The sequence below is a fragment of the Lynx canadensis genome, chromosome F2 (genome assembly GCF_007474595.2).
Source record: "Lynx canadensis isolate LIC74 chromosome F2, mLynCan4.pri.v2, whole genome shotgun sequence".
Lineage (NCBI taxonomy): Eukaryota > Metazoa > Chordata > Mammalia > Carnivora > Felidae > Lynx > Lynx canadensis.
This window is the reverse complement of record NC_044320.2, coordinates 71,337,128-71,358,695: the sequence shown is the minus strand read 5'-3', so window position 1 is coordinate 71,358,695 and position 21,568 is coordinate 71,337,128. Positions and strand designations below refer to the sequence as shown.

At 45.3% G+C, this 21,568-nt stretch overlaps 1 protein-coding gene across 2 annotated transcripts in view; it reads left to right on the top strand.

Moving 5' to 3' along the window:
* Positions 1-21,568, top strand: part of CHD7 (chromodomain helicase DNA binding protein 7) — a 172,839-nt gene that overhangs the window by 56,646 nt on the left and 94,625 nt on the right. Inside the window, exon 2 of one of the 2 annotated variants that reach the window (XM_030304413.1) lies at positions 11,996-13,832. The exons of the other annotated variant lie outside the window; for it this stretch is intronic. Within the exon in view, the coding sequence (XP_030160273.1) occupies positions 12,171-13,832 (1,662 nt within the window). The 5' untranslated portion in view covers positions 11,996-12,170. The remainder of the gene's footprint in view (positions 1-11,995; positions 13,833-21,568) is intronic. 2 annotated transcript variants of the gene reach the window in all.

Here is a 21,568-nt window from a genome sequence, read left to right as displayed (position 1 = left end):
CTGTTTCTCTTCTTCTCCCTCTGTTTTTGCCCTTTCCCCGCCCCTGTGCACATGTGTGCATGCTGTCTCTCTTTCTCCCTCTCTCTCTCTCTCTCTCTCTCTCCCCAAATAAATAAACTTAAAAAAAGAAATTTGATACATGTTTGTCATAGCCACTGTTTTTTAAAGGCACCGAAAGGCACCAAACTCTAGCATGGTTAGAAACCTTTATTCATATTCTCTAGAATTGTTTTATAGGAAAACTTCTCAATATCTTCAAATTATTTCTGAGAAGTGGGCATGGAGTATTGGTATGCTTAGAGGTATAATGAATGTGGGGGAGGGAGCATGAAACGTGTGGGTAGGTGCAGTGTCACTGGTGAGACTGCATTTAGATTTCCTTAGCTGCATCATAATTTTATCGACAAGTGGTATATACTAGTTAAATTCACTAAAACAATACCGACAAGCGGGTGCAGCAGTCTGAGGCCTTAGGGGACTCTGTATTTTAACGCTGAGTAGGTGTCTGTCTGGTGTTTTTTCTGAACCCAAATACCAAATTCAACGATAGGGTTTCGTTGGTAGCTTTAATATTCTTGATCGTCCTCATTATGGAAAACAAATGTCACAGCAGGTAGCAGCCCCTCTTCTCACCTTGCCTTTTCTTACCTTACATCCTCTTGCTAACTTGAGGTGAACTTTGTTTTGATCATAGATCAAAGGTAGGAATTCCTACACAAGGTAGGAATTTATGACTACATTAGTAGGATCCCTTTTCAAAACTGAAACGTAAATTTTACCTGTAAATTAGAACGATGTCCTGAAATCAGGACTCTTGTACGCTCATGTAAAAAGTACTTAACATTAGAATTGGTTAATGGAGTCATTTTTAGGAGGAATAAGTGAGTCAGAAGTGGGTCATTACAGTCAGTGTTCAACAACATAGAATAGTAAGGTGCTTTGCAGTAAAATAATAAAAGAATTTGTTACGGAATGTAATTTGGGGGGGGATAGATTTAGGCTTATGAATTAATTTGCTTAGAGTAACATAAAAGATATCTCGTTTTGCCCACAGTGTTCAGCTATTTGGGGAGAGAAGCTCAGAAAATTTCTAGGTAATGAGGAAAAGGGGCCAGTTTAGGGCTGAGCCTTTGCTGTGGGTACAGGAAAATGTGAAATTAAAGATACAGAGCCTATGGCTAAAACTTGTCTTTTATTAAATGCCAGTAGGAATGAAGACATTCAACTTGGGTAAAAGATGTATCAGGCTTATTTAGCTGCACGTATTGATAGTTTTGATTATCAAATAGTTTTGATGATGGCACTGTAGAACCTCATCACATTTATGCTGAGTGTCATAGGCACAGAAACAATCGTTCCAACTTCGTCGTAAGTCAGAATGATTATGAAACAATGGATGCAAAGCTCTTTACTGTACATTCCAGTCTTATTTCCACTTACTTTGTCAAATATAATTTCGATTGAAGGAGAAATTTAATGCTGTGGTCCCTGAATAAGTTACAGTTGTTTTCTTCCTTTTTCCCCTAGAGATTTACCTTTTTGAGTGTAAGCGTAGTTTTCCAAAATCACTTTCTCTAATACTCTTCCGATGACCCCCTCACACTGCTTTGCAGTTCCGTGTCATTCTTATATTGCTTGCCTCCCTAATGGAAATTTAGACTTTTCTAATTCCTGTGTATTCCTCTCTTGCATGAAATACAGACTCTTAGAAAACCTTCCAGGTTACCGTATGACCTCTACCCTCATCCTGGGACACTTTGCCTGTCTATGTGCTCAGGTTTATTCATGATGGATAAGGCTTCTCATCACATGTGCTCTGCTGTAGCAGAGAAAATAGATAAATTATTTTCAGTTGTGGTATCACCAAAGGTTTTTTTTCCCCTTCTCCTCTAAGGAAAAGAATGTTGGTAGCGTGTATCAGAGAAGACTGTTTACTACAACCTTTCTCTCCCTGTATTTCAAATGAGGCGGAGTTGGGTATAGAATTGGGGAGTTTTAAACTCCCCTGGAATATGAGACAAGATCCTCTTTTCAGCTTTTTAGAACCTTTGAAAATGCAAAAGAATGTAGGCGGTTGTCAGACCAGTTAACCAGAGGCAACTGTAGTTCTCACAAGAGCAATTAGCTGTTTGCCTTTTTTTTCCAGCCCCTCAGCATGTTGCCTGTGTCCCACCTTGGCATCTTCCAGTGGTTCCAGGTCAGCTTTGTAGGAGTTTGTGATTGGCCGGCACCCCTGGACAGAGGGTGGTCTCAGGCAGCTCCTTTCTTCCCTCCTTCTAGTCGATTGTCACTTTTTGTAGGTTGACATCACCTAGATGGTGAGTGTGTGTGCGTGCGTGTGTGTGTAGTCAGTTGCTTGAAATTGGTCTAGATACAGGGAATAGGGAAATATATATATTACATATAATATATATATTTATCACCCCAAGGGAAATATATTTTTATTTATTTTATTTTATTTTTTTTTTTTTATTATTTTATTTTATTTTATTTTTTTTTTAAATTTTTTTTTTTCAACGTTTATTTATTTTTGGGACAGAGAGAGACAGAGCATGAACGGGGGAGGGGCAGAGAGAGAGGGAGACACAGCATCGGAAACAGGCTCCAGGCTCTGAGCCATCAGCCCAGAGCCCGACGCGGGGCTCGAACTCACGGACCGCGAGATCGCGACCTGGCTGAAGTCGGACGCTCAACCGACTGCGCCACCCAGGCGCCCCGGGAAATATATTTTTAAATGATGATTTTTTACTAGGCTAATAAACATGTGGCATCATTTGCCTTTATAGATCAAGCATGTTTTGTTTGTTTAAACTATGCCAGAATATTTTACAATATTAAGAAGACGTACCAGCAATGACCAAATACGTAAAGTTTGTATTACTCTTCCATTGGTCTGCAGTATAAACCTCCTTGCCAGGTGGATTGAAATACATTTCTGAAGTTTAATTTTTCCCTGTCCCAAACAAATTACATTAAAAAAATTTCCATTTTACCTATTTCTGGACCTGTGTCTGTTTGGTGTCTTCCTCATCTATAATAAAATTAATTAAGATAGCATTAGAAAGGGGTGCCTGGGTGGTTCAGTCGGTTGAGCGTCCGAATTTGGCTCAGGTCATGATCTCAGTTTGTGGGTTCAAGCCTCTGTGCTGACAGCTCAGAGCCTGGAGCCTGCTTCGGATTCTGCATCTCCCCCTCTCTCTGTCCCTCCCCTGCTCATTTTCTGTCTCTCTCAAAAATAAATAAACATTAAAAAAAAAAAAAGATAGCATTAAAAAGATCTGGGATAGAGGTGCCTGGGTGGCTCAGTCAGTTTAAGCATCTGACTTGATTTCAGCTCAGGTCATGATCTTGTGGTTTGTGAGTTCGAGCCCTGCGTTGGGCTCTGTGCTGACAGTATGGAGCCTGCTTAGGATTCTCTCTCTACCCCTCTCTATCCCCCACCCCCCTCCAAATAAATAAATAAGCTTAAAAAAAAAGATCTGGGATAGATTGCACAGTTTACATGATACATATCTTACACATATGTTGTGTATAGATGCGTATACAGGTGTTCTCATTTCTTTTGCCACATTATATTGAATGCTCTAAGTGCTTTTAGAACGTATAGTGGTCTGCTGCTGGGCCATGCGAAGTTGTGTGCAGAAAGAAGGTCACCCTAGAGGTGTTCTTCTTATGTCTGTGGTGGCACAAGCAGGTCAGCTGGCTGCCTTCTCAGTGGGCTTAGTCTTTGAAGGAGCTAATTTCCGAGAGTGATATTTCCATGTGGAATCGCAGGGCGTAAAGGTTGTTCTCTAAAGGACATTGATTTCCATGATTCCTGTGGTTTAGAGGCACAACTTCTATATAAGACAGTATGTGTCTTTTGGCCAACTTAGAAAAAAAAAAAATAGTGTTGTGGCCGTGTGCTTGGTATGAGCTGTTAGCTGAGTGCTGTTTCATTAGTTGCCTTGAAGGGAAGCATTGGCCCCAACACCTTATATAGAAAAAAAAAAATCATCTTTATCTGAAAGGCAGCTCAGAATATCCAGACTCTCAAAGTGATGTAGAAATAACTGAAAGGTTTCTGCAAGAAGCCTGTGAAACAGTGTGTTATGTAATGTAGCATTAGATAGTAATGTTAGCTGCCTTTTTTTTTTTTTTTTTTTTTTGGTCACGCAAAGTGATTGGCAAGCAGATGGATGTATCTTTAGAATCAAACCACTTTTAGATGTCCACTCCTTGTAAACCATTAGAAATTAAAATTTGTCACTAATTCAGAATCCTTTGGATGAGGTCAGTATTAGTATCGTTTCTTAGGAATGCCAAGGCCTTCTGTAAGTGTAAGATAGCGTATCTTTGTGTTCTCTGCTTTGTAATTCTTTGGGATGAGTTGCTTGTTGTTGGTTATTCATTCTCATGTTAATTGAGGAGCAGTGGGGCCCTACCTGGGGCTCCCCCAGTTTTCACAGACACAGGAATCAGCAGGGGTCCTTGTTAACAAAATGCAGATTTCTGGGTCAGGAGGTCAGGGTTAGGACCCAAGATTCTGCATCCCTCACCAGCTCCCCGGAAGTGCCAGTGGTCCCAGGACTCCCTTCAAGTGGCAAGGCTCTATCTAGTCTGCAGGGAGAAGGGCAGGCAAGACCACGCTTGGTGCTTTTGTAGCCCTTCCCTCCGTGCAGCACAAATACTAGGGAGGACTTCAAAATCAGCCTGAGAAGGAAAGGGCTGAGGGTCAGGGGGTTTTCCCCAGGTGGCAACAGAAGAACTGAGATGAAAAGAGAGGCTGGACTGCACAACCAGGGGGCAAGGAGGCCGGTGTGGAGGCAAGGAAGGTGCGAGGAACTGAATGGGTGATTGTTGGTAAACTTCCTGTGGTTTGACAGACCTAGCCTGGGTATTTGTGCACGTTTCCGGGGCAGGGTGGGGATTTGGGAGGTTAGAATGGAGGGATCTGATTATGAAGTGCCTTCCACCCACACTGGAGCATTTGGACTTGAGAGCAACTCCTTTAAGGATTTTGATCAGGGGAGAGACATGGTGTGTTTTGTGTTTTGGAAGATCATTCATTCAGCTGTGTGAACTTGTTGAGACCTGACTTGGGAGATACAGCCAGGCTTTCATGTTTTGTCCTTGACTAACACGGGAAGGCCCGACTCCATCCGAGATGGTGTGAACTAAGAGGAAGAGGCGGGCTTGTGGGATTTTTGGGAGGCAGACTTAGCAGGTTGGTTGGTGGCTGGAATATGTCGGATATGAGAAGGGCATCTGTTAGTATAGCAGCCTGCACAGAACAGGGGCCACGTCTGTTTAGGTCAGCTCTGTGTCCCCAGTGTCTCATAAATGTGTTATGCAAAGTAGGCACTCATTAAATATTTCTGAAATGAACGAATGATGAGAAGGATAGAGGGTTATTTCCCATTGTTTGGCTGGGTCAAAGGGGTGGATGGAGCTAGTATTAGCTGCCATAGAAAATGCTGACGTAAAGGGTAGCGTTACCCTGTACAACGTCGATTCCGAGCATAATTTTTCCTATAAAAATACGTATCTCTTCAATTAGTGTCGGCATATTTGGGGATTATCCAGTGTTATAAATGGAAACTAACTGTGTAAATGTAATTTGGTTTTATTTTTCATATGGTGCTTGGACCAACATAGACCTTCTGAAGCACCTTGAATCCTTTTTTGTTCTTTTTTTAATCTTTTTCTTCCAAAAAAAATAGTGAATAAAAATAATGCACAAAGCCACTAAGAAAAATAGTGGCTTTACTATCTAGCTGTGTAGGTTCTGGGTTATAAAAATTAGGTTTGCAAATACTTCATTCAAGGGCAGTGGTACTATGGCAATTCTAAGTGAAAAGGATTTTGACATTAATTATTCCTGAGTGTCACATTTTGTATAGTTGAGAACCATTCTTAACACAATAAAATTACTCATTAAGAAATAGAAATATATGTTGGGAGGTGTTACAGAAAGGAGAAATCTTACAGGTTGCAAATATAGTTAATTCTCATAAAATGTGATAAATGGAACAAATGCTGTAGATTTCATTACAAGGGGTAGGTGTGGACCTTTGAAAGGATACTTGGAGAGAATGCTCTGAACAGAATGCTCTGAAAGTAGTTTGCATCAGAGAGAATTGCTACTATCTAATATGGTTTCATCTAAAAATGTTACCTCTCTAATAAGAAATATATAGTAGTGGCCATGGAATTTTCTGCAGCGATGGAAATGTTGCATGGATGGACGGTACACGCATTGCATAGTGAGCACTTGAAATGTAGCTCGTGTGACTGAGTACTGAGTTTTAAATTGTGTTTAGTTTTTTTTTTTTTTTTCAACGTTTATTTATTTTTGGGACAGAGAGAGACAGAGCATGAACGGGGGAGGGGCAGAGAGAGAGGGAGACACAGAATTGGAAACAGGCTCCAGGCTCTGAGCCATCAGCCCAGCGCCCGACGCGGGGCTCGAACTCACGGACCGCGAGATCGTGACCTGGCTGAAGTCGGACGCTTAACCGACTGCGCCACCCAGGCGCCCCTAAATTGTGTTTAGTTTTAATGTACATAGCAACCTGTGGCTCATGGCTGCTGGGGGGGACAGCACGTTCATAGCGAGTTGCTGCTGCCTGAACATACTAATGAGGAAGAAAATGTGGCCTTCCCCGGGGCAGGGGTGGGTCATTCAGGAAGGGCACCCTTTGGTCCATGAGGCAAATCTGGAACTGACTTGCGGTGAACTGATGTTGGTGACTTGAAGCATTTCTTGATTCTTTACCTGGGTCATTGTCTGTTGGGTAATTTCCTTCTGCCACAGAGAGCATTGGCCTGGGTAGACGTTCCTCTTTTCCAAGTGGCTCTGCGGGGCCATTAGTGGGCATTGATGTCCACAGGCCTCGTGGTCTGATAGATCTATGAATATGAATATTCAGTGGTGCTGAGCCCTTCACCTTTTGTGTGGTCACCTATCAGCTTATGGCTCCTCCTCCTTTTGATAATGGTTTGTAACCTCGATGATGAGAGGTGTCTTTGCAGGTTGTACCGTGGGTGGTGACGGGTTTTTCCAGCTGCTAGACACTGCCTTGGAAATGCTGATACGTGCTTTACCCAATCCCAGGAATCATCATCAGGGTCATGTTATATGCCTCAGGCTCTTTGGAGGTGCAGGAGAGAAACTTAAAGAGAACAATTACAAATCAAGCTATAGAACTCAAAATAGTCTTCACCAACCAAAAGGCAGTCATCTTGAATCCACGCTTGCCCATATTGTGTTAGATATTTATGAAAAAGTTTTCCTTTGGATGAGGTTCTGCCTGCACAATTGGATACAAAGTGATTGGGCTATGGAAGATATTTTGCACGTGAAGGTGTTTTGTATTCATTTACTTCCTTGCCAGTTTCCCAGATCACTGTGATACCAAACTGAAACTTGGCTGCAGAAATGCCATACTACTTTTGGAAGAGCCACGTAGTTAAGCCTTGTTTATGGGAAGTTTTGCAAGTCAGAAATTCGCTTCAAAATATTAATATGTATTTTTGCCCAACTTACTTCTCTCATCTTGGTTTGTTGTATACCTTTTGCTTTCATCGATGATTCTCTGTGTGGCGTTTACTTGTTTTTTGGATCTGCCTACTTTTCATCCTGCGTATGGCCCCCCAATTAACCCAATAGCCTCAGTATGCTGCTACTACGAGCTTGCTTCCTAAAAGTTACAGGTAGTGTAATTAACAACATTGGTTTGAAAGGAAAGGCTTCTTCTGTTTGGTGGTCTCCACAGTTTAGTGACTTATCGCTGAGCAAGACAGACCCAATTTAGGCCTCTAGGAAGTTGCTCTTGCTGGTAAGCTGCCATTTCTTCTCTACGCTTCTCTTTCGCCTTTGGGAATTGTTTGCCATGAAAATATTTTGTAGAAGATGCTTACTTCTCTCGGTCTGTAAGATGGTTTTTTATTCTGTTAGAGAAAGGGGGTTTGGGGGCGCCTGGGTGGCTCGGTCGGTTGAGCGTCCGACTTCGGTTCAGGTCACGATCTCACGGTCTGTGAGTTCGAGCCCCGCGTCGGGCCCTGGGCTGACAGCTCAGAGCCTGGAGCCTGTTTCGGATTCTGTGTCTCCCTCTCTCTCTGCTCCTCCCCCGTTCATGCTCTGTCTCTCTCAAAATCTCTCAAAAATAAATAAATGTTAAAAAAAAAAAGGGGGGTGGGTTTGGATTAGAAGGTATCCGAAGTGCTTGCGAATTCTCGGGTTTTCCCAGTGGTTTCCCAGTGCATCTCTGCTGCAGTGTAGGCGACGCCGTTCGCTGAGCTGTCTCGTGGAGCCCCTCCTCACCCCCAGACACAGCACTTACTCCCTGCACTGTCATTCTCGTCTCAGAAAATACTTGCCAGGGGGGCACTGAGTGGAACTTACATTATTCTGTCTTCACTGTATGTCCCTCACTGTTTACTGTACAATATCACACATACTTAAAATATTTGTCATCATAAATTCCCAAGAACTATTTTGTAAAACGGCATCCTAAATTTTCATTAATGTAACTCCGCTCTGAATCTTACTTCTTCTCTAAGGGTCATCACTTGCAGATGAGCTCCGTGAGGATAAAGGGAGTTTTGTTGGTTTTTATTCACTGAGATATTTCTAGACCAGTCCCTGGATCATAAGTAGGTCCTCAGTAAATGTAGTTTGAATAAGTAAATGTGATTTGAGATTTAGCTTGATTTTTGTTTAAAGCCAAATCAAACATAAATACATCTTGAATATTTATTATCCAAGTGATAATTGGGAGAATTATTTGATAACGCTGACAACTTGTATTTCTGTTTCTTCTTTCTAACAACCTGTAACTAGGCTGTCCAGTGTGGTAGCCATCACCCCCATGTGCACAGTTTTTACTTGAAATGTGTCTAGTAGAAATTGAGACATTCCGTGTGAAATACATACTGGGTTTCAAAGGACTCAGTACCAAACAACGTAAACGATCTCATTCTTTTTTTTTTTTTTTCATGTTGATTATACGTCGAAGCAATAGTATTTTGCATATATTGGGTTAAATAAAAGTTATTATTAAAAGTAATTGCACTCTTTTTTTGGTTACTTTTAAAATGTGGCTATTACAAAATTTAAAATGGCATCGATGGCTCTGATCTGACGGCTCACTGAACAACGGATCCATCCTGACATAGAAAACGTAGGCTCTGAGTGCAGCGAAGGGGGCAGCCCACCTCCAAAAAAGAGTTTTAAATGAGCATCTTTGATAGAAACAAAACTAGATGTTGCAGCTGTGACTTGGGAAAGTGGGCATGCAAATGGACTTGATCAAATTAAAAAAGACCAAAATAAATTAATTAGATTAGCTCAGATCAGAAATATGAAATCCAGCTACCAGATGGATTCCTAGCACAGTCGCCAGCCAAGTCTTGAGGTCAGAAAAGGGGCAGGAAGGCGGTGGTGGCTGTCCGGGCAAGCGGGAGCCATCACTAGTGACAGCCCGAAGCCACAGTTTTTGAAGTCCTGTCCCAGAGCTCCCCTGCCGGGGGTCTCCGTGGGGGTGGGTGGCGCCCTTACTGACTGCCTGGTACTCTGTCATTTCACCTGCTGCTGTGAAACGGACTCTTAGTCGGAAAGATTGGGGGACTGACTGGAAGCGGAAGCCCACGCGTCAGGTAGGATTACTTACTCTGAGCGAGTGTTCTGTTTTGTCCCTGGCCATGCCTGTAGGCCAGTTCTTTTTCCCTTTCTGCTCAGCCTTAAACCGATTGATACAAAGTAAGCGTCAACTCCAACTCCAGAGCTGCCTCGCCACTGGGCTCCAACCAGGCCACTCCCTCCCGCTGGGGTGCTTCCCCTGGGATGCTTCCCCCGAGCCCCCCAGAGCTGGCTGGGACCCCCATGCAGCCACGTAGCGAGGCCTTCCATGACACGTGGGGGACCCTGGAGGATGAAGCTGTTATCCTATAAAACAAGGCCATCCGTGTATACAAGTAGACACTACCTTCCTTAAGCTAATTTGAAAGGTTATTTTGGTAAGTGGTTAGTCTGCACGGCTGGTTTAAGCTCTTATCAAGTCCATTCTAGTATTTATTTCCTTGGAAGCTAGAATGAGTCTTGAGTAAATGAAGACTGACTACTTAGGCTGTTGAGGAGTAAATTCAGTTTATAAATATTTGTTTCACTTGGCACCAGAAATTTCTGCTTCTCTTTATTTTGGATTTGAAAGTAGTTGTGTAGTAAAGCAGCATGTCGGTAAATAAAACGGCTTTCACGCTCACCTTATTTTCACCCTTCTGACCTCTGTTTTGAGAAAGTCGATCAGAAAATTCATGGCAGTTAGCGGCGGAGTGAGGAGACCTTTGACTTCAGCTGACAGCTGTCACCTGAAAACTACAGACCTGGGGACCTTCTCAGGTGTTGTGTCTGTAGTTCTGACAGTGAACAGGAATGCTGTTTACATTTTCTGTAAGCAAAATTCTCCCCTTGTTAGGAATATGTTAGAGTTGGACAGGCAGGAACTGGGTTTTCTCTCTCTTCCTGGTAAGTTCTCAGCAGTGCTGGTCGCCCATTGTTCATGCCCGTGCTCATGGAGAAGTGGGTCAGTAGGTTTTATGACAGCCTGTTTAGAACATCACTTTTGAAATTCTTCAGCAAGATCCTGGTTTTTTCAAGTTGGTCAGTATCACACAATGCCGAATGTGCTTATGAAAGAGGCAAAAATGAGTTAAATTCCAAAGATGTTTAAGATTTTGGACATTTTTCCTATGTGAATTAGTTCTTTGTTAGGTTGTTGATTTAATTAGCATTCAACAAAAACACTTTCCTGCTCTGATTGGTGAAGCATTCTTTAAATTGGTTGTTTCAATCGGACACAGAATCTGTTAGGAGCTGTTTGAGCCTTAGGTAGCGTGTACCTCGTGCTGTAGACACAGGACGCTGACGGCTGTGCGTTACCCCTGCTGGCTCTCTCCCAGAAGAGGTCCAGGCAAGGCTGAAGCCTGCACAGATATTTTGAACTTTATTCTGTTAAACTAATTTTCAGTTCGGGCCAGTTTGGGGGAAAGTTTCTCGGTTTCTTCTGATGAGAATAGTCACCGTCTCGAAACTGTCCATCCAGCTGGAGTTTTCCCCGAGGGGTCAGTGGGCTCTGGGTCCATCCTCGGGGTCCGGCGCCTGCCGGTGGACGATGACCTGTGATTGGACTTCTGTGCCGGGGATGCGATGCGATGGGCCCCGAGCCCCGAGCGAAATCGGTCCTCTTGGAGAGCGAAAGCCTGTATTCTGGCGTCTTTCTGAATCTCGTGTATTTCTGCCACGAAACGTAATGGCATTATGAACTTATCGTCCCGTTTGCGAGCGTGCTTTCCGGCATCGTCGAGGACTCTCCCTGGCTTGAACAGCATCGTGGGCGCTTTCTCGCTCGACGCCTCCGTTGCTGTTACATAGTTGTCTGTGGGCCGTAAATATCTAATTTGTACGAAATGACCGATTTTGGTATTTGTATAATCCTCTAGTCAATTTAACTAAGTTGAGCTTTTCACAGCCCTCGGTGCCGCGGCTGCTCATCTGATTACACTGCTCAGGGGAATAAGGTTAAGGGCGGGCTGTCGGTAACCAGAGCATTTCCAGGGCTTTAGTTCAGCAGATGGGCTGCTTGGCTATATTCATACATCTGCTTGCCTGCTGTGGCAGCTGCCGCTGTTTCATGTTGTGTTCTTTTGTTCTGTTCCATCCAAGAATGGAGCGCTAGGAAGTGGAGTGAATGGATTAATTTAAGGTTAAGGTTAGTGTTTTGCTTGCTTTCTAAGTAACCGATCATAATAATGCTTCTGGTAGAAGCTAATGACTTTCTCTTAAAGTGAACTAGATTTATAAAATACGGCTCAGCGAGGGGGCTAGATTAGTATTGTTGACGGAGACCAAAATGAAATGCGTAAAACACTGGCAGTTTTCATCATTTGTTCCTAATTCTTTGTTTTCTTCCTCCCTCCCCCACCCCCCACCCCCCCACCTCCCACTCTCTTCCAGGACCTATATCCAGACTTTGCCTGACACTGCAGGGTCCGAGAGAATTAAAGAAATACGGAATGACACGAAGAAGATTAGTTAAGGATTATAGGCTTTGAGGACAAACACCTCAGTGAGGTGGGAGCACAGACACGCTCCTGAGCTGTAGTTTGGAGGAGCCGCGTGTTGGGAGACGATGGCGGATCCAGGAATGATGAGTCTCTTTGGCGAGGACGGGAATATTTTCAGCGAAGGCCTCGAGGGCCTCGGAGAGTGTGGTTACCCTGAAAACCCAGTGAACCCCATGGGTCAGCAGATGCCGATAGACCAAGGCTTTGCCTCCCTGCAGCCCTCCCTGCACCACCCCCCCGCGAATCAGAATCAGACCAAGCTGACCCACTTCGATCACTATAATCAGTACGAACAGCAAAAGATGCATCTGCTGGATCAGCCAAACCGAATGATGAGCGGCGCCCCTGGGAACGGGCTCGCGTCCCCTCACTCGCAGTACCACGCCCCTCCCGTCCCTCAGGTCCCCCACGGCGCCAGCGGTGGCGGTCAGATGGGAGTCTACCCCGGCATGCAGAACGAAAGGCACGGGCCGCCGTTCGTGGACAGCGGCTCCCTGTGGGGCCCCCGGGCCGTTCAGGTGCCGGACCAGGCGCGGGCCCCCTACCAGCAGCAGCCCCAGCCGCAGCAGCCCCAGCCCGCTCCGTCGGGGCCGCCCACGCAGGGCCACCCTCAGCACATGCAGCAGATGGGCAGCTACATGGCACGCGGGGACTTCTCCCTGCAGCAGCACGGCCAGCCGCAGCAGAGGATGAGCCAGTTCTCCCAGGGCCAGGAGGGCCTCAGTCAGGGAAGTCCTTTCATCGCCACCTCAGGACCCGGCCACTTGGCCCACGTGCCCCAGCAGAGCCCCAGCGTGGCACCTTCCTTGCGTCATTCGGTGCAGCAGTTCCACCACCACCCCCCTACTGCTCTCCATGGAGAATCCGTTGCCCACAGCCCCAGGTTCTCCCCTAATCCTCCTCAACAAGGGGCTGGGAGGCCGCAGACCCTGAACTTCAGTTCTCGGAGCCAGACCGTCCCCTCACCTACTATAAACAACTCAGGGCAGTATTCTCGATATCCTTACAGTAACCTAAATCAGGGATTAGTTAACAATACAGGGATGAATCAGAATTTAGGCCTTACAAATAATACTCCAATGAATCAGTCCGTACCAAGATACCCCAATGCTGTAGGATTCCCATCGAACAGTGGGCAAGGACTAATGCACCAGCAGCCCATCCACCCCAGCGGCTCACTTAACCAAATGAACACACAAACTATGCATCCTTCACAGCCTCAGGGAACTTACGCCTCTCCACCTCCCATGTCACCCATGAAAGCAATGAGCAATCCGGCAGGCACACCGCCTCCGCAAGTCAGGCCCGGAAGCGCTGGGATACCAATGGACGTTGGCAGTTATCCAAATATGCCCCACCCTCAGCCATCTCACCAGCCCCCCGGTGCCATGGGAATCGGACAGAGGAATATGGGCCCCAGAAACATGCAGCAGTCTCGTCCGTTTATGGGCATGTCCTCAGCACCGAGGGAGCTGGCCGGGCACATGAGACCAAACGGCTGTCCCGGCGTTGGCCTTGCAGATCCCCAAGCGATCCAGGAGCGACTGCTACCTGGCCAGCAGCACCCCGGTCAGCAGCCGTCTTTCCAGCAGTTGCCAACCTGCCCTCCGATGCAGCCCCACCCGGGCCTGCACCACCAGTCTTCACCCCCACACCCGCACCACCAGCCTTGGGCACAGCTCCACCCGTCACCCCAGAGCACCCCGCAGAAAGTGCCTGTGCCTCAGGTAAGGGGACTCGGGTCCTGTCCGCCTCGCGGTGTGAAACGTAACACGGGGAACTCGTCCGATAGCTGTTTCCTTTGAATGTCGTCAAAAGCGTTTTCATCATGACTTCCTTAATTTTTATCTCGTAAGCTGCCCCAGAATCTCATTTTTTTTTTTTTCTTCCTCCTATTACTCTCACTTACTGGCTTCTGCATTTATTCCCTTACTCAGAAAGCCCCGATTCCTCCCGTCCCAGGCGTCGTGCGGGGTGCTGTGGGTGCATCACGGACGGCTGGCCCCAGGCCCCTGCCCGGAAGGGTCGTCACTGCTGGTGGGGACACAGAGGTGGATTCCTGTTCTTTCTCTCTTCTCCCTCTGGTTTAAAAATACACTGAAACTTGGTTTCCAGCAAAGTTTTCTGTGCTTGTGCCAGCCTTCCCACCTCTCTTAGAAAATTACAACTTTTTTTTTCCCTTGGGAAGCTTCAAAATGTGTTCTTCTGTAATGTTTATTTTACCAGCTGTTGAATGCTAGTGTGAACTTAAATCACAAAGGGTAGAAAATCACAGTCCACATTAATCCGCAGAACATGTTTGGTCTCTAAGAGGTTCGGGTACCCGACACGGAAACAGGAGTCCTCCCTCTCGGAGCTGGGATTTTTGTTACCCTGCAGAGTTTATAAGCAGACATTTAAGTTTCAAGCTCTGGCATTCACAGAGATGGCTTGCCGTTATAAATGTGGTGTTTGTGCCCTAGGCCTAGGAGGGATAAATTAACATCTATATGTACAGATCATTATGATCACAACTTGAGTTTGGATGGCACAGAAGGCGATTTTAGAGCTGTTCTTTTTTTTTTTTTTTAATGTTTATTTATTTTGAGAGAGAGAGAGAGAGAGAGAGAGAGAGAGAGAGAGAGAATTTGTGCATGAGCAAGCCGCAAAGGGGCAGAGAGAGAGAATCCCAAGCAGGCTCCACACTGACAACACAGAGCCCGATGCAGGGCTCAAACTCATGAACCGTGAGATCACGATCTGAGCTGAAACCAAGCGTCAGATGCTTAACCGACTGCGCCACCCAGGCGCCCCTAGAGCTGTTTTTAATGAACTTCTAATCAGTGTGGGAAAACATGACCCATGTGTGGAAAGAAAAGCAGAGTGAAAGACCACACACAGTTACGTGACAAGTGTCCAGAGAGAGGAAATACCTGAGGATGTGAGTGCTTGGCATTTGGCTAGAGAGGGCAGGTGAACCGAAGACGGCGTTTCAGGTTTGGGGAGGACTCAGTGAATGGGGGCACGGGACCTGGAGCTTATTGTGGGGCAAGCCAGATGGTAGAAATCTTGTATTCTGTTTTAAGGAATTTGGACTTCAGCGGGTTGCTTGTGATATTGATTAGACAGCACACAGGACGGCTGGGAGACCAGAAGTTTAGCCGTGAGCCTGTGGTTCAGGCACGTAAGGACAGTTCGGAACAAGGATCGGGCAGCAGAAACAGAAGGGATTGAAGCAATGTGAAAGTAAAAAGGTTTGGTTAGGAAATACATCCGTGTGAGGTATCCCAGCATTTAGAACAGAGACTTAGAAGCCTCAGCCTCGGTGGGAGTGGGAAAGTGGAGATCAGGAAAGTCTTCTCCTGGGGACCTAGGACACAAGGACACGTACGGGTTTCGGGGAAGCAGACACTTGGATACTGCTCAGAGGAGCCCCGAGGTCGGTGGGAGCTGCCTGGGAGAGAGCTGCTCCCTGTCTCACAGCCCAGCCTGCAGCCCATGGGGAAGGGCTTCTGAGCCCTGTGGTGCCCGGACCGAGGGAAGGGAGAGGTGACGAAGCCAGTCTGACAAGAGGCTGGGAGCAGAGAGCCTCGGGGAAGACAAGGGCTATGGGATGAATAGAGAAGATCAATTCCTGCTCATTTGTTGTCCCCTTACATCAACCTCAAGGCAAAGATGCCCCTCTTCAGAACTGGCTGGAAGTGTGGGCCCTGAGGCCAGCCAGCCTGGGTGGCTTCTAGGGCAGAAATGAATGTGACTTAGTTTCCAGGAGGTGTTCTTCTCTTGTTCCTTGGAAAGCATCTTATTGGCCAGGAGACCTTTCAAGGGCGGTGATTCTGACTTCTCGTTCCAGCATCTTCTCACTTTGCCGGAGGACAAGCACAGTTTGAAGGAGATGCCCCGTGATGGTAATATGACCTCTGGGTGGGAGTTGTTGAGCTTTCCCTGGTTTTAAGAGCACGAAAGACCTCAGTAGGCGTTTCGGGGGATGGATAGGAATACGTGGTGTTCAGGTCACTGAAAACTGGAGGGTTTTGTATGCACTAGACTCTGTGGGACCCGAGGTGTGGTGCCCGTTTTCTCCAGCTCCCCCTTCTTGAGTACGCCATTATAGACCAACTCAGGATGGGGGCAGGGCGTAAACATGTACATAGGAGGTATTTTTATTTAAGTTCAGTTGCCTTTAAAAAATTTTGTTCGTGATATTTAGGAGCACCTAGGTGGCTCAGTCGGTTAAGTGCCGGACTTCGGCTTAGGTCATGTTCTCACACGTTGTGGGTTCGAGCCCCACGTTGGGCTCTGTGCTGACGGCTCAGATTCTGTGTCTCCCTCTCTCTCTGCCCCATCTTGGCTTACACTCTTGTCTGTCTGTCTGTCTGTCTGTCTGTCTCTCTCAAAAATAAATGTTAAAAAAAATTTAAAAAAATTTTGTTCATGGCATTTGCCTTCTTAATTTCTGCTTAACTTTGTATCTTCTTCAGCTTTTGAAGCACTCAGTTCTGAAAATAATCCGTAGGGAGGTGTAAAATCTTGTTCCCAAGAGCATACACTTTACGGTTGGAAAAGGGTTTGAACTTCAGCTTGGTGACCTGAGACAGCTTAACCTCTCTGAACCTTAGATTCTTCATCAATGAAATAGGAGAGATAGGACCTGTCACAAAAGGTGTTGAAATTAATATATACCAAGTGCCTAGTATAATGCCAGCTGCTGGTGCATATTCATTCATGTTAGTTCTCCTCCAGGCTTTAGTTCTCGTCTCCGGTAATGCAGACCTCACTTTATAATTATGGCATTTCACATGTAAATACAATGTTAAATTACTTTTATTTTTAAGGAACAGGTTAAATATCATTAAATGTAGTCTTAGTTATAAAACATTAAATTTGATTTGTGCAAATATTTCCCCTCCTTAGCCCATGTTGACAGGTGTGATGGGGATAATGATGTGGGTAATTCAAAATGCTGTCACGTAATCCTAAAAACCTCTCTCTCCCTGTGAATGGCTCACATTCGGCTCCAGCAAATATATCCATCTAATTATGTTTTGCTTCAGAACTACTAAAATTATTTTGCATTTCATGTAGAACGGTGGTTCACGGCCATATTGTGTAGCAGGGGAACTGCCAGATCAAGTTGAAATATTGATGTGATTTGCTGAATTATCATGTTCAGATAGGCTTGTTGGCTTTTTTATTTTGAGTTTTTCACTTTGTAAAAAAATGTTTATTTATTTTGAGAAAAGGAGAGTGAACGCACGCACGCACGCATGCTGGGGAGGGGCAGAGACGGCGAGAGAGGGAGAGAGAGAGAATCCCAGGCAGGCTCCGTGCCGTCAGCGTGGAGCCCAACGTGGGGCTCGATCCCATGACCTGAACCGAGAGATCATGACCTGAGCTGAAATCAAGAGTCGGACACCTAAGTAACTGAGCCACCCAGGCGCCCCGACTTTTTCACTTTTTTAAAGGTAGAAGGTAGGCTTTTTAAATGTCTCATGGGCTCTGAACAGATATTTTCTAAATTATATATACACACTTAAGTATCTTTAAAGGTAAGTTTAACTTTATACTGAAGAGTCAACAAAGGAAAATGTTAGAAAAGCCAGAGTTCATTGGACCGTAGTGTTCGTGGTAGAGTGTGGACACGTTCTTTGGTGCAAGCTCCAGACTCTCCTGATTATTTGATAAAGTTTGCAGTGGAAGAAGAAACCCTAGCTTATATTTCTTTTCTGTAGCTGAGAAGGATATTGGTTCCCGAGCCTTTTCATTTCAGACCCATTTACGTGTTTAAAAATCATTGAGGACTTCAAAGATCTTTGGTTTATGTGGGTTATATGTGAGGATATTTATTGTCTTAGAAATTTAAACTGAGGACAGTTTGAAATACTTAACTTGTTGATCGTTTAAACATAATAAACCAGGTTGGCTTAGTCAGAAGAGCACGCGTGATGTTGAGCCTCATGTTGGATGTAGAGATTCCTTAAAAATGAAGGAAGGAAGGAAGGAAGGAAGGAAGGAAGGAAGGAAGGAAGGAAGGAAGGAAGGAAGAAAGAAGCTTTAAAAGGAATAGGCCAAAAAATATTTTTTAAATGAAAAATAATCATTTTCCAAAACAAAAAAACTTAGTGGCATGGTCTTACCTTTTCTCAAATGCTGGATTCTGACACCTGCCATTGCATACAGTCTGCATGCAGGTTATGAGCCTTTGGAAAAGTCTACTCATGTTTAGAGAGAAAGAGAGCGAGGGGCAGATAACATCTCACAAGACCCCGGAGACCCACTCTCAGAGCCACCAGCATGAAGGGAAGCATGTAGACTTTGGAGTCCGCAGCTTTTGAGTCGAAGTACCACCAACTGATCGCTGGCCCCGTGACCTTGGGCAGGGGACTTAACCTCAGGGCCTCGATTGCATCTGTCTCAACTGAGGACAGATTTACCTCCCTGGTTAGAGGCATAGCAAGATCAGCAATAATATCTTTTAATGTTTAACATGGTATCAGATACATGGTGGGGACTCAAAAATGTTTTATTATCATTGGGCAAATGTTCAGAATTGCTTGTTGCAAAGTTTAAAAAATAACTTGAAGCACTTATTTCGATGTTAACTATTGTCAGAGTTGTTTGCTTTTGTTTCCCCTGGTTTTAGGGAACAGTTATCAGGTTCTGAGGCCCCTGATGGTGGTGGGAGATAGTGCGGGCAAGCGTCTGCCGTGGAAAGCACAGCACCGGAGTAAGCGCCGTGTGCTTTGGGGATAGCTCCCAATCCGGTCTTGGGGGTGTGAGGTTGGGGTCTGGGAGGGTACCCTGGGGGGAGTGATGTCCTCACTGAGATGTGAAGGGTCAGTCCCGGTTGAGAGGAGGCTGGGTGAAGGGGGAGGGAGAAGAATTTAAGGCTTAGGAAATCATGAGTGCATGGAATGTAGGACTGGGCTGTGGGAGAGGAAGCTGTGTGGCACCCCTGTGGGACCTTGTCGGTCACGGTGAGATGCTTAGAGCAGGTTCTGTGTCCGTGAGGTGCACTGGGAGGTCTCCGGCAGGGACAGCACCTTTGGGGGCACCTGCAGCACTTCAGGAGTGGGGGGAGAGAGAGAGAGAGAGAGAGAGAATGGAATGTTTATCAGTGCACAGTGGTTGTGGGTGAGAGCCACCTGGAAGGAGAGCTCAAAACATGGTTTTGTTTATTTGAAGAGCTTATCTAGAAAAGACTGGTTAAGTGGATTGTCCTTCAGGTTACAGGTAAATCCCGGAGTTTCTGAATAAGTTAAACTGCTGCACAAGATACAGGTTTCTCCACTTACAGATCCTGCTCTTGTAGGGGGTGTGGGGGAGGCAACTTCTGGTGGAATTTAGAATCTGCAATGTTGTGTCCTTAGAATATTTTGAATACATTTGTACCCTTTGCATTAATTTGGGCCTGAAATACAGTCATGGTGAAGAAAAACAGAAGCAGAAAGAAATTTTTAAGTGCCTCCAAGATGGAGGTGATGGGTAATAATTTCTGTGTCTAATTTTCCCCCGGAGATTTTTTTTAAAAAGAAAAAAAAAAAAAAAAAAAAGGAAAAACACCTAGAAGAATCAGTGGTTGTAACTTTTCCAGTTCTCTGTCTTTCCATGACATCTTATAAATATTTTAAAAAACAGCCTTTCTGGGAAAACCTTTTCCTGGTAACTTTCAAGTAGAGCAACTATTCTACTGAAATTCTCTCAGTTCACCCAGTAAATATAGAATCCCAGACATGAGCAGAGTAATTGGCAACTACTAAATAGATTTTATGGAAAATGTGGCCACGCGTCTCGAGCTTTACTTATGCAAATGGTGATCCGAAGCAGAGAAAAACACCTTTTTAATAGAAAGTGCATGTATCTCTACGAGCATCACTCTCGACATGCTTACGTGTACCTTCCTACCCCCATGGATGTCTAGTGGAGATGGGGAAAACAAAATATATCTAAAGGAAACCCGGCTTTGACCGGCATGGCATTCAGGGGCCGGTCTGAGTGTACCCACCTTCAGAGAGCAGGCGCCCATAGCTAGACCTCGTGGGAACAGGGCGTCCCACGGGCTCACGGAGCGATGTCAGGAGGGTCGCTGCTCTCCCGCGTGCCGGTGGTGGCTGGCCGGTTATTTCTTCATGGTACCTTTGGTTCCGGCAAGCTCTCCGCCCTTGACTGCCCTTGACTTTACTGGTCGATCTGTTGTTTCTCTGTGAGGACTCCAAGGTATTTCTTCTACTGCACTTTGTATATGCTGCAGCTTAATGAGAACCTCCTCGTATCTTCCCTCAGCGTAACTGGTTTATCCCAGAGGTCAGAGATTCCGTGGGCTAAAATGGAAAATACCAAGTTTAGAGTGAAGGCAAAGGAAAAAATTCTGCCCCGTCTCTCCTTTCACCCCACTGTCTGAAAGCATGAAGTGAGCCTCATATTAAATGGTAGCCTAGTCTCTTGGTGCCTTTTATTTTGTAAAAGAGTATTGTTTTCTCTGAGTATCAAGAATGTTGTAGGTAACAAGTTGTTGTGTTTTTTTTTTTAATTTTTTAAAAATGTTTATTCCTTTTTGAGAGAGAGAGAGACAGAGAGCGTGAGCAGGGGAGGGGCAGAGACAGAGGGAGACACAGAATCTGAAACAGGCTCCAGGCTCTGAGATGTCAGCAGAGAGCCTGATGTGGGGATGGAACTCACGAATTGTGAGATCATGACCTGAACTAAAGTCGGACGCTTAACTGACTGAGCCACCCAGGCGCCCCAGAAGTTAGTTTTTTAATTTACTTTTCAAGCCTGGATATTAACCGTCGGCTAAGTGTCCTAAGCAGCCAGTGAGTTTTCTTAACCTTTAATAAGCCACTTTTAGGTACTGCATTTTAATCTTGTGTCTTGTTACTTTCATTCAACTCCATTAAATAAATATTTATTGAGTGTTAGGTGCTAAGCACTATATTAAGGGCAGAGATTGGCGATGTGGCAGAAGAAAGGGGGAGATAAAGGCCTTCACCAAGATGGACAGGGCAGTTTGCTATTTAGGTGTCATCTCTGGCTGTCATTTCTTCGTGTGCCAACTATGTTCTGGACCAGTGCTGCCCAGTTGAAATGTAGTGGGAGTTGCAGATACAGGCCACGTGTGTTATTTTACATTTTCTAATGGTCACATTAAAAAACACTGGTAGGGGCGCCTGGGTGGCGCAGTCGGTTAAGCGTCCGACTTCAGCCAGGTCACGATCTCGCGGTCCGTGAGTTCGAGCCCCGCGTCGGGCGCTGGGCTGATGGCTCAGAGCCTGGAGCCTGCTTCGGATTCTGTGTCTCCCTCTCTCTCTGCCCCTCCCCCGTTCATGCTCTGTCTCTCTCTGTCCCAAAAATAAATAAACGTTGAAAAAAAAAATTTAATAAAAAAAAAAAAAAACACTGGTAAAATGAATTTTAGTAGTACATTTAATTAACCCCCAAAAATCTAAAATACTGTTCCAATACATAATCAGTATAAAATTACTCA